At 34.9% G+C, this 14,176-nt stretch overlaps 1 protein-coding gene across 5 annotated transcripts in view; it reads right to left on the minus strand.

The window, feature by feature from the left end:
- Positions 1-13,578: 13,578 nt before the first annotated feature.
- LOC145788202 (FH1/FH2 domain-containing protein 3-like) overlaps positions 13,579-14,176 on the minus strand; it is a 40,738-nt gene continuing 40,140 nt past the window's right edge. For all 5 annotated transcript variants that reach the window (XM_082599898.1, XM_082599897.1, XM_082599895.1 and 2 more), the window contains one exon: positions 13,579-14,174. In XM_082599898.1, the coding sequence (XP_082456024.1) occupies positions 14,110-14,174 (65 nt within the window). In that variant the 3' untranslated portion in view covers positions 13,579-14,109. The remainder of the gene's footprint in view (positions 14,175-14,176) is intronic.

Genomic DNA, 14,176 nt, shown 5'->3' on the forward strand with positions numbered 1-14,176 from the left:
ACTGCACCACTTCAAAAATAATTGAAAATTAAAGAAAGTAAAAGCAATGTTATTAAAACGTCCTTAACAATCTGTTTGACCTCTTAGTGGAATCTTATATAGAAAATAGCTTGGTCAAAATTATGCTAGCGTTTACAAGACAAATGTCATATACTTGAGGAAATGTGATAATTTTGCTCACTCTATCTTTCAAGCATTCTGTCAATTTTCAAACTTATTTCTAAGTCAATATTATTCTGCAAACACGTGCTAAAAAACAACACTATACTTCAACACAAAATTAGATTAATGCGTGGTTTTAAAAATCACACTGCCTTGTCTTCAAAACCTGACCAGTTTGCCAGCAGGTCACAAGCAAACTGTTGCTAAACCTCGGCAAGCCGGTCCTTTTATATTTTGAACAATATTCGGTGAGATATAAATCTCTGGCTTGTGACGTATTCGAGCAAGGTCAAGCGCAGTTGAATGTTTATTTACGGCTGACTTGCAAGTCTAGAGGGTCAATTTAAAATTTTACTTTCAAACTTTGACCGTGGTAACCGCAGACAAAGAGAGGACTGCTTCATTGATTCCTAAAAATAAAGCAGTTGGTCTTGACACAGTAATACCGAATTGTGGTTGACACATTATAAACTGAAACCAAAATGTGATTTTCTCGTTTACATTTCAAAACATTTGACTTGACAAAGAATAGACAGCATGAAGCTACCACGCAAGTAACAGTGCTTGTTCTCAAGCTCTGTTGCTTATATTGTCATTAAGGATAAGTAGCTTATGCTCGATAAATCCTCAACATGGCTTAGGTAGATTTTAGTTTAATAAAGTTACATTTCTAGTTGCAGAGAATATCTAAACAAGTCTGGTAACACAGTTTCACCGCTGTACCCGACTAATAGCGTCATATTGAGACTAGTACTACGTAGCTACAAAGTTACAAATGTAGCCAATCACGTTGTTTTCGCTTGCATGTGTTCTTACGCTGTACATTATCCTTGTTTGGAAGCTATTTTGTTAAAACGTTGTGCTTCGAATAGCGTCTCATGACGTTCTTTCGATGTCATTCATCTAACTAAGGTTTCTGGTCGCTTCACATCCACATTTTCTTTTACCATGCGTGAACTCATGGTAGTGGCTTCTTGTGGAACGTTGCCACAGGAGGTTTGGGGGAACAGTCTCGCCCCAAAGTTTTATCTTGTTCTCTCCAAAAAGTGGGTTACTATTACTATTACAACGCTTTAATAACATTGTCTTAGATGTTGAATGACGTTTCATAAATGTTTGGCTGCATTCAGTAGCTATATTTTGAAACAAAATCTTCATTTCAAATATTAAAATGTTTGCCCCCCAATAGCTGCTTTTGTCCTCCTAAAAATTGTTTTCCAGCTACGCCACTGCTGCAAGTTAGGTAGCTTGGCACAAAGTCCATCTAGTTTTATCGCAGGTCAACGGCCCAGTTCAGACTGTGACATAGCCATAGCCTACGTCAGATTGTCTGCCAACTTGAAAGATATTGATCAAATTCGCATCGAAAACGCAAGATTTTCTCCTGCGTTGGTGGCACAGGCTTTGCTACCAGCAAGAATCTGCTTAATCAGCCACAATCTCTAATTATACACACAAAGTTATAGCTACTTGTAATGTTTGTAAACATTAAGCATTTTTTGAGCTAAAAATACTGTTTATGATGTCTTCCGCTAAATCACTACAGCGATGATGACGCCTCCGCAGTTTGAGAAATTATAAAGAAAAAATTTCAATAAACTTAGAACAGCCACACACAAAACTCGAAACCAAAACAAATGTTCAAACGTAGACTACACACTTTTGTCAGCCGCATACACAAATCAAACAATAAAGCAGCGTTTCTAAACCAGATGAGGTGGTATTGCCAAGGGGTGCCAGCGTCGAGGAAGAGGGCATTGGTGGATCCGAGAGGCTCAATTGGGGCAGTTTTCCCCCTTAAAAACACAGAAAAATAACTTTATTCACGGCGTATTTGCAAGGTAGGATTAATGTTGACCCACACACCGTTGTCTTTTGTTGAAATCATCCCCTCATTCAACGCTAATTGCTGGATCCGCTCCTGTTAGAGGGTGATGAGAAATTCTTGATAGGCCTACATGGTAGTGCTGCAAAATGCTCATCATAAGCTGACACCAAAACAAAAACCTCATTACCGAAAATTGGATGTTAACGATTTATAAGGGGGAGCTAGAATATTGAGACCGGCTTGTAGGGGTCCAAGAATCAGAAAAAGTAAGGAAACACCGCAACAGAGAAATAACCGAATCCTGTCAACCTGTGTAAAATTGATCAAATATTATGCACACTATTTGAACTGTGATGACTTGAGTCACGTCTTAACATTGTTTCCTTTCACTCAAATTACCGACTTGTCAAAGTATGTTTTGCCTCGGCTTAAAATAGTTCGAAAGACAAGAAGAAGAAATCTCTTTTCTCGCTGTGCAGATGCCTACAGAATGTACAATTTCAAACTCGGTCCTTTGAAATCTATCCAAAAGCAACAATGATGTCACCCATAGGTGGTACCAAGTCCCGCAAAAAGCGCTGTGACTTTTAAACGCGGAAAGCCCCTTGTTATGACTAATGTTAGTTATCCACCAACAAAGTATAAAATTCTGGAAAAGTGATATTTAAATAAGCTATGTTTTTGCAGCGACAAAATATTTTTACTTTTTTTACAAAAATATCTTAGCTATTACTGTATCTTGTAGATATAGTGTCAAAATCTCAAATGACACACAAAGTAGTCAAGGTGATATAATGATCAAACTGACACCACCAAAGCGTTTCTTCAGCTTCTACTGAGCTAAAAGTTCCTTTCCAAATAAATTATTTCAGCAGCTCATGTAAAGATTTTGCTTTAAGATAAGTGAATATCTTAGAATTAGATCAATAAAATAACGATAAATCAATGCTTCTGCTCGATAGCTCAGTTGATCAAGCGACCGGCTTTATAAACGCAATAAATGGCAAGGACCAAGCAACACTGGTTAGTAATGTAACTTGCAAGCCAATGCATTAAATTTATAAATGAGTTACACACGGACAAACACTTTACATTTTTGCGTCTTAAATCAATTTTTCTCGGACATATTTAGTTACAGAGTTTTTGCGACAATTATAAAATGTAATATTGTTTATATAATTATAGGCCTATGCTTGATAGGCCTAATAGATTGGCCTGTAATCAATAAACTGTTTACAACAGTACGTTAGTAATAGGTTTTTCGCAGAAAAATTTTTTTTATGGCCAAAGTTGATTTTCTTCCACTGCTCTTAATCATTTAAGATACTTTATGCTTGCCATACGTAATGTAATAGATTTAGTCACTATGGCTATTTTACCATTGACTCAAGTTTAATTGAGTGTTTTACTTTTTTTTAACATCACACCAATCAGACTGTGGTTCCAATTTGTTTCATGCTACAACAGATTGCTCATTTTGTTTTGGCTAACAAAAAATATCAGTCGTAATTTGAGCATTTTTATTTTTCATTTGTTTATTTTGGTCTCAAATAACCAGATACTAGCAGTTGCTTTGTTAATTTGGGAAAAAATGAAAGGTTCCTATTCCTATCGATGATTTATCTTTTGTATGTTTTAATAGTTTTCTACCTCGCTACTTTTCACGTGGGCTGCAAAGCAAAATGACGTATGTTCCTAGCTCATGACAATAAGCTTTGTTCCTAGCTATAGGTTGAGGTTTCAAGATTAGTAGGTTTATATAGAAATTACTTTCAAGGTTTCTTTGAAAGCCAATGTGACATCATTGTGATTTCATTGCAGCAAAGAGAAAGTGAGTGTTGTGAAAAGATCAGGGCTGTGGCGTCGAACGAAAAATATACGATACCAACTCTTCTGTTTATACCGGACCGACTCCGACTCCGGCTTCAATGTTGCCAGATTTTAGAGGGATGTCAGTTTTTTTTAATTTTGTCCTTTTTCATTTTTTTTTAAATTAATTTCATTAAATTTGTAATCAAAGTTGAAACGGCGACTTTCACAAAATTGACAAGAACCAACACTTTTATTTTTGGTAAAGGGTTGGAGCGCAAAACAGAGAATAAAAAACAATATTTTGAAAAATTGTATTGCAAACAAAAGTTTTATTGTTTGTCGTTTTTCATCAAACCGGAGTCGGAGTCGGCCGTTTTTTTAACGACTCAGAACACGCCAAAATCTAACCGACTCCACAGCCTTGGAAAAAACATCCAACTGTTTCCGAATGGAATGCTAAGAATGCCAGGATTAAGCTCTGCAAGAAGCTTTCCCAGTCCGAGGATAAAGATTCAATCAACCAATCAATGCGACCTTTAATCACAATTAAACAATTATGCTATATCAAAAGTAATTTTTTGAATTTGGATTTTTGACCCGAGGTTACCAAACTACGACAATATTTACCACAATTTCAACGTAATTTGCTGTTATATTCACACTCAAATATCACAACTAGGTACTTTACGTAAATGTCTATAATTCTAAGCATACCCAATTACAGCTAGGCTATTTCAATAGGTTTAATAGCTGTCCAAAACATCACTTTTTCCTTTGAATCAAAACAGAAAAACGTGCTCGGTCAATGAATCAAAGTTGAACAACAGTTACTTTAACGTAAAAACTGAACTGAGGTCAGCTGTAATCAAATTGAATGCAACTGGTAACAAGTCGAAATACAGTAACTAGCTGCAAAGTTTCACTGGGCCAAAGACTGAGACTTGTTCAATAGAGCCGCTGGTCAGTGTCACACCCTAAAGTTGACAAGCACCAGTTTTTATATGAAGCAGAATATTGTTGCTTTCTTTACAAGACGCTATTAGGCAAATTAGTACTTCCCGTACAACTAAAAATTAAAATTAGACCCCACTTGTTTTTTTTCAAATTCGGTTTGAACTGCTAAGATTTAGCTCCTATTAGCTCAATGGAATTACCAAGTTGGCGAAGTCTGCGATGGATTTTTATTATAGACTACTCAATTGAGAAATACGAAAGCATAGCTGAGATATGAGACGGAAATTCGGCAGACAAAATTTCTTGTTTTGTTTTGCTTGTGGCATAAGTGCATTCACATTCCAAAGTACCATGAAAGCACATACATTGTTAAAGAGAATTATGAATAAAAGTAGCATTTAGTCTTCATGAAAGGTAAGATACATAGCGCTACTGCACAAAGGGAAATACTGTATATGCCTTTTCCAGGAATTCATCAAGGGGAAAACCGGGGTCTAAGTCTAAAATAAGGTTGAAAGGCACTGGTCTAGACGTTTCAAAACAATTTGTAGTTGCAAACAGTGACCAAGAAGCATTGGTAACTAGTGACCAAAGCAACATTGTTGTTGCAGAGTTGCCTATTTTCCACGAACCCATTCTATTTGGTGAATGAAGACGTGCTGCCAGATAATATGTTTCACTTTGCGTAATCCTGATTTCGTGTAATGCGTCAAAGTCTAGACGTGCTTAACGAATGCACGTTATACTGATTCCTATGAAAGTGTTTGCAGGCATTTTCAAAACGCAGCTAAGCCAGCAGCGCACGCGTTGGGAAAGGGAATTGCAACAATTTTGTCCTTTCATGTTTACATTGACACAGCGCTTCTTTTGCTAGACCGGGGTTTCCTGCGATGTTTTACCGGTATAAATCGGATATTGCCTTATTTTCACAAGCTGCTGAATAAGCAGTTTTGTAGCTTTTACGACTAAGCACATTACTGCTGTTTTCACAATTAAACACATTAAAACTTACAGCAGGCTATATGTTTGTCAAAACAACCCTTAGTTAATGTCAATATAGCCCCGATTCCACTTATCCTCATTTCATACCCAGACAGTCAAATCAGTCACTTTTGCATTGATTCAACGTTTGCAGACCTTAAATCAATGTAAAAATGACGGATTTTGCCGTCTGGGTAGTTGCCTTAGTTACTGTAATTCAATGCCTGGTTTTTTACAGCACAGTACACAGCATTCACACTTTACTATAGCCAAGTGCAGAAGCGTTAAGAGGGAGGTCCAGGAGATACTTTTAGACCAGGGCCTAGGATGATTTTAGGGTCCCGCAATCTTTCGCAGAACTTAACGAAACTTCAGTGTGTCCTTTGGATATACGTAATACGTGTTTCTTATCAGTGTCTTAATTTGTCTCCGACAATCTTCCCAGACAGCAGATCAATGTTTTTTTACATTCAACGTCTGCAGACGTTGAATCAATGTAATAAACGGTTAATTTTCTGTTTGGGTCATTGGTACCGGACCAAATAATCTCTGCAACGGCCCTGGCGAAATACGATAGTCGTACTTTCATAAAGTTCATTATATGGTTCCGCCTGTCACAACTTGGCAAATAATATTTTCCTGTTGTTTATTTATCGTTTTCCAGACAACATTAGCATTGTGACGTAATGTCACTTCAATGATACAATTTTGATTATCCGACAAAAATTCCCTGTGGATAGTGATGTCACTGGCAGTACTTTGCACAAACAATTATTGTATTTATGTGCGTCTGCACCGCACTACAATTGCATCTGACAATGATATGTAATCATTCCCCATTGGTTAAATATCATGAGCTAAATTTCTTAAAATAGAATGTCCTTATTTGACCAACATTTGAAAGTGGTCTAAACTTTCTAAAAATACTTTTTAACGTAATTTTATGTTTCCATTTGTTAACTATTATTACTACATATTATCCCTATTTTATTGACGCAAATTTTGCAGAATTGAATGTGTTATCATTTATCACACAGTTTTCTCTCGATAAAATCTGTAATTTGTGATTTATGACAGACATACTCATCGCTAAAAATAACGCCTGGCGAAATAACCATTTCTTTAAACATCTCTATTTTTTCTTCCAAAAACAAATCGTTGCGATACTATTTTATTTAAGTTTTTTTCAACTGTATGTATTCATTATGTAATTTATCATGAAAGGTGGCAAGCACTATCGTGCTTGCAACACTATTATTATTATCATGACAGAAGAAATAACAATTTTGATCTGTTTCTTATAGGATTAGAAATGTCGCTATCAAGAAATTACATTTTCTATGGTGTTTATAAACTAAAGTCACTGTGCAAGATCAAATAATTTATTTGAAAAAAAAAAGTATGAAATGTTTTCTATTTTGATAGACATATCAATTGGTTCTAAGCCAAATGTTTAATTATGAAATCATTTGCATTATGTTTTCAATGAAATTATTTAAAAATGTTTTCATTATTTTTAAGATAGACTAAAGTGGGACATGTCGGTCCAATTTATAAACATGTCAGCTATGAAACGCATTATTCAGTAACGTTCAAAACTTTTCATTTTTTAATAAACAAAATGACATCTTGTTATTTTGAACTAATTTGCACCTTCTCGTACTACAATGGAGCTCATTAATTTCTCGTTAGCCACAATCGGTTAATAATAAACTCAACTGCATTATACTTTATTCAACAATGTCCTAATTGCTTGTTACAAATATAACAATGTTTAGGGGTAATTAGCACCATTTTTAAATGCCACAGAAAAGTGGTATAAATAATAATTGAATAAACAAAAATGGGAACGAATAAAGAAAAGTAGCATTTCTGGATAAACTACTTTGTAAATATTCAGTGTGAGTTTACGTTATTGATAAAACAATATTGCTAAGTCATTAACGCAACATTAAGCTGCTGCGGTATCTTGCGCTGTGTAGGCTACTTAAATGTAATCCTTAAATGTCTAACAACTGTAAAGACCTAAGATATTATTTTATTTTTCATTTTACCTCATTTAGTAATACTGTTTCAGCAGCTGATGACATGGAGTAAGAAAAAAGTACGGTAAGTAAAAGAAATCAATGAAATAGCAATATGATGTGGCCATTGCGCATTGCAAAATGGTTTTCAATGTTGTCATGCAGAATGACATTATCGGCGTAATTTTCCCAATGAAGTATCATATTCGTAGGGCTGCAGCAATAACGATACAAAAAAAGAAAGAGCAAAACAAACAAAATATCATGAAATAAAAAAGAGATGCGAACTATTTAATGCAGAGTAGGCCCTTGTTACCATTTATAATATACCCGTGCATGTGGTAGAACTATTTTAGTGTGGGTGTAGATATTTAGCGGCTTACGTAAGTGGATGTACGCAATTTTGTAACGTTCTGAAAACGGTGCTGCATTGCGAGCATATCAAACATGTATGAAAATATTTTTCAGTTTGTTTTTTGGCAACCAAATATTACAGAGTACAGTTTAAAAGCTCAATGATCATTTTATCCCAAACAGCAACAAACCTTCAGATTGATGTCCAAACGACAAATTCCGTCATTTTTACATTGATTCATTGTCTGCAGACAAAATGACCGAATTTGCTGTCTGAGTAAGTATTTTTTGTATCGAAACAAAAATTAACAAGCAAGTTTTCTCAATCAAAATGCAAAAGTAATAAGTTTGCATCAAAACTTATTTGGTTCACACAGTGTTCAAAAACAGGCTTTTCAAGATTTGACTCAGAACTACAATACAAATTCCGCAACAATTGATGCAAGCTATTGTTGTAAGTATCTTTAATGTGATTGTACATGCAAAATATACAACTATATAGGACTCCCTCAAAAACTTTAAAAACTATTTTGGTTTCTAAAACGCTGTGATGTCACTGTTCTAGAATCTCACCTAATGTTCTCAGCCCATGCATTTTTATGACGCAGATAACGTCACAAAAGGTGTTCAATAAAAACTTTTCAATTGATTAGCTTTCGGATTTTTCACGCAGGCTACATCATTACTGCCTTGTCTCTATACGTTGAAAATTCAACTCTTGTTTGAAGAGCTAACCAACCTCTTGAAAACGTAGCAATAGTTGATTGGAAATGAAAGGTTTCAGAAAAATTGTACAAAATTGCTGCACAACTTTCTGGTGCACTGATGTCAGATCAATCCATTTGTGAAAGAACTCTGAAATAATCTTTAGTCTGAACTCGAAGTCTACCGATCCCTTGCAAAAAAAGAATTCGTCTTTTTAATGTTTAATATTTATCGATTTTCCTTAACGTAATGTCCAACTAACAATTAAAAGCTAATATTTCAGAAGTTGTATTGATCGATATTTGGTGTGAATATTCTGCTGCACTGACAACCTATCTGAATTAGTTTTGCATTGCATTATGAGTTGCGATAAACCATATGTCGCTTTTTATATTAAGATGCATTTCCCATTGTATCAGATGCAGTGGTAAGAGCATCAAACGGTGATGATTACAGTATAATTAAAAGCTTTGTCTTCTGCTATGTCATAATGTGATTTGACATAGTTTAAAATAACCGTTTCAACATTGCGTATGAAGTATACATGTTTGCAATGCTGGCTGGACACATTATGCGCACGTACCTGAATCATGACTGACTCACAAATCTCTAGGTTACGCTATGGGTCTAGTGACTTAATGAATTCTAATTCTGTATCAAGAATTTGCAAGCGTTTACTTGCTGAGTAGGCCTGTTCAATAGTTTTCCTACAGAGACTTCATTGATGTGATATTAATAATAGCCTAACCTAAGATAAAAAAAAACATTTTTTCATGTAAGGCTATAGCAATTGACTAAGTTTTGAAACTACATTTATTTCTGTGCTCAATTAGCATTTAACAATCTAAGTGGACACAAATGTTATTAAGAATAAAAAATGTTAAGTTGACCTATATTAAGTTTGAAGTCATAGGTTTTAATGCCAAGCAAAGCTATAGGCTACTGCAATAAGTTTAAAAAGCAAAAAAAAAAGATTTTGGTGTTTCAGTAGTGATCTGGAACAGAGTAGGCCATAAATGTTCGATTCTAACATGTTTTTAAACACAACATATTGTGGCCTGTTGCAAAAAATAAAAAATAGAATTAAACTTTGGAATAATTTTGTCGAGAAATTTATGAATTCTTAGAAAACAATTTGTCTTTGCAGAAATTTGCATTTCTAAATTTCCAGAAAGCTATCCTGTCTTGTTTCCTTTTTTAGATGTTTTTTGCATTATCAGCCCTCGGCCTGGAAATAATTAATGCTTGTTTTCATATAGCGCTGTATCCATCCCAGAATGCGTTGCTCTTCAGCGCTTTACAAAGCAAAGCCATCAAAAGAAACTAAAAGTTTCTTCCGACGCCAGCAGCATCAAAATAACTTTTAATTGAATAAATTACCTTGAAGTGGAAACATTGCTTTAAAAAACCAAGTTTTGATGAAACCTTTTATTGTTTGCAGTTTCCAACTTGTGAGGGACGCTGTTGTGGTAGGCTACTTCTGCAAACATCGGGTGAAACAGCCGACCAGCAAAACAGTCATTTTTCACCTTGATTTAAGGACTGCAATCGTTGAAATAATGTATAAAAGGATTTGCTGACGGGGCGGCGACTTGGTATAATGTGGATGAAAAGTTTTACAAATTATGATTTAAGTAGATCTGAATGTAGTCCCAAAAAACAAAATCCATCAATTTTACGTTGATTCAACAAACGAAAACCGGTTCCGATTCCAAAATACATTTTATAACTTTTATTGAAATACTGTTGTTAGACTAGCCAAATGTTTTGAGGGTTTAAGACTGTAGAGAGAAAAAATATTAATTTGTGGGCGATGAGCCTTTTTCAAGAAATGAAAACATTTAAAAAATAATCATTTTTTTAATTTATCATCTCTAAGTCCACTCCGACACTATATATAACAAAGTAACTATCATGTTTATTGTGTGTGTGTTGTATTTATATCATTTTATCATTCTAACTACCGGTTACTGTATAAACTAGTTTTTTAATTAAAATGACGTTTCTTAATTTTTTTCAAGAGGTTGAAAAAATAGGGGGACCATTAATTTTTCAAAAATTTCAAAGGGGGCCAAGGTGTAAAAAAGGCTGGGAACTTCTGTCTTACAACAATCAGAGTTAAAAAAAATTGCTGGCGTCACAAAAGCGTCACCGGAAATGGTTTCAGTGGCTTTGTTTTATCATTCGTTAAAAGTCTGAATCAAATATAGTCACTGGACTTTTATAGGTAAGCTAATTCTGGGCTTCCTTACACAACTTATTCATAAAAAAGTTCCCAAACCTAAATACTACACCTCTGCACTCTCCGGCATGGCAAAACCTTTACTGGATATGAGGTAAGCGTAGAGCGTCATGTTGGTTAGCTTACCACGAGACTTGAAAGGTGTAAACTGTTCCGCTTTTTAGTAAAGCTCTGAACTTTAACTCAAGAACAGTAGCGTGGAGTCCCTGATTTAATTGAGGGGATAGTCCAGAAGCACAAACCTTTAACTTGAAATGAAAATTTATTCTTAGGCAACTTACGCATTTTGATAAGAACCTGTTCACTGTCACTTTTGCACTGTAGTTATTTGTAAAGTCATGCAGCAGACACCCATGGAGAAGGTTTACAGGAAATAAAAATGACCATCTGCGCAGGGGTGCCGAAACGATTTTTGACTGGGGGGCAGGATTATGAAAAAAGGGCACTTTTGTGGCGGAAAGGCCAATTTTTTTTAAGTTTTAAGATAAGATATAGCGATAATGTTCATCTATCATCTCACTATGGAGTAATGATATAGGTGTCCGCATGAGAAGTTATGACTTTTATAATCGTTTAAAAATAAGGCATAATTTTATTATTATGTTTAACTTTCATAAAAAATTTGTAGAATTTTTTTATGATTGTATAATTGTTTTACAATTTTTATAATTGCTTCACTCTTGAACATCCGTCTTGTCTGTTGGCTTTATGTAGGTAGGCTACGTTATATATCTCGGGAACACCTGCATGATGCATAGGCTACATCAATGCAAAAATCAAGATATTTCAGCTCGTGGTAAATTGCACCGTGGGCGCAGGCTACCCAACTTACAGTGATCAGGTTGGGATAAATTTGCATTTGAATCATTGGCTTGAACTGAACAGTGACTTAAGCGTGGTTGTAGAAATGTCCCAGCCAATTACTAACTCACTCTACATTTACAATAATATGCAAATTATTACATTTCTAAGCAACTTTGTGCAGTGTCGTACGAAGCCAGAAACGTATGCTTGCTAAACGATCCTCATACCGTACATCTTTAAGTTTCAAGTGAAAATGTTTGCAAACTTTTGATGTTGCAAGTGAATAAATCAAATGAGTAATTGAGTATAACGATTTAAAATGCTCTTGCTTAAATACAACTTTCCATTTAAATGCTAATATTATGTTAAATTTTCTCACTTTTTTCTACAACCAAAACTAATTAACTACAGTAGCCTACGTGTGTGACCTTTTTCTCTTTTTTCTACAACCAAAACTAATTAACTACACACTATACAGTATGTATGTGACTTGTTCTTTAAAATAATAACAATAATACACTCAAAAATACTAACTTGCTCTCTCTCAGGTACAATTCTCTTGTAATTGTCTGCTTTATCTAAATTACGTGATTTTTCGTTTAATATTTGCAACTATAAAATCATTCCTGATGTTGACTTTTACTCAGTTACTTTACGCAATCTATATTGTATTACGGAATTATTTATTTTAAAAAGCTGCTGCTATAACCTGCTGCATAGGGCCCTAAAAAGGTATTGAATGTGGATATATTGTTTGGTTTTGAATCTATATTCTCGGACTGACAAAGCCTCTGATAGCTTATGCCTGGTAGTTTTGCATAGGCTACTTGTAGAATGTAGAGGCTTTTGATACAGAGCCGGTTACAGATCAAAGTGAAGTTTTCCAATTGCGACCAAACTTACAGTAGGCTACATCTTCGGTCGTGCTGTATATTTGCCAACAAAATAAAAATTGTTTTTGTTGAACCTTAAAGCTTTTGTATCGTTGGGCCTATTCCAAGTAATGAGGCTTATGGATTTTGTTTTGCTGATTCTGTCCACCTAGTGTCCTAGTTAATCAGATATAAACCTAACGACAAAAGGGTTTTAAGTTTGACCGAGATTGTTTGAAACAAATTAATTACTTTGGTCACCATAAAATGAAACTGTATTTTATGAAATGCAAGATGAAAATTTTCTCTAAAAACTAATTTAAAATCAAGACAAAGGATTTTTGCGCGAAGTGAAATTTCGTTTGGAAAACATTTCGTTTCCAGGATCGTAATGCTAAATGGTTGGTCTGATCAGCAATTCTTTAAAGAACATGACGCCAGCACCAAAGGCGAAACAGCTCGGCCACTGAGCTGGTTAGCAACAAATAAATTCTTGTTTGTCCTTACTAGACCAAATAGCCTACCTTAACATCCAGCTGTATGGCGGTTTCTGCGTTCTGGGATTCTCAACTAATCCGTTTTTGCTTTATTTGAAATTGTAAACGAATTCCAAAAAAAATCTTTACAATGAAACTTATTTAAAAAAGCGATTTGCGCCGAAGTCAAAATATTTCTAACAATCAAAATATTTTACATTTCAAACATCTCTACCTTGGGCTGCACCTTTGAGAACAATTGTTGTTGAAGAGCAATTATTTTTTTGTTTTTGTTTTTTCTTGTAGACTTTTCTGTCATTCGCCCTTGCTACTGTAAGTGTCACACTGGTAGAAAGAAATTTGTTTCTTATTTTACATCACTGGATACGTCATTTCTGAACTCCTGGCCACATCCAATCAGATGACTTTGAAAAGCGTCGAGCAATAAAAGTGTATCAGAATATTTTGTATTAACAAAACTATGCGTAAAAGTTAACTGATAAGAATTAGTTGACGTTAAATTTAACATTTAATAAAGCGTTGAAAGACATCTTCTTTTTTTTACAAAAATACGGCAATATTGTCAAATCACAATGCTCAAAATCTTCCTACCCAGATAGCAAATCAGTCGTTTTTTACATTGATTCAACGTCTGCAGACCTTGCATCAATGTAAAACACGACTCATTTGCTGTCTGGGTAGAAGCGCTGTAGTTGTTTCCGTCTTTAAAACCGAAAATCAACGCAAAAAAGTGACAGATATTTGTCACACCCAGCAAAATGCAGCCTTCACGTATTCCGCATGCAAACGACGATAAAAACGCGGGCAGAATGACGTCATAAACGCGTAACACTGAACAAAGGATGATGTCATAGCCATGTGAAGAGAGAAGGTTTCAATAATTTCCCACAATGACGGCCTTTTCTTCATCGGTAAGACCATTTTTCAACGTACGACGAACT

This window comes from Aplidium turbinatum, chromosome 2 (assembly GCF_918807975.1).
Source record: "Aplidium turbinatum chromosome 2, kaAplTurb1.1, whole genome shotgun sequence".
Lineage (NCBI taxonomy): Eukaryota > Metazoa > Chordata > Ascidiacea > Aplousobranchia > Polyclinidae > Aplidium > Aplidium turbinatum.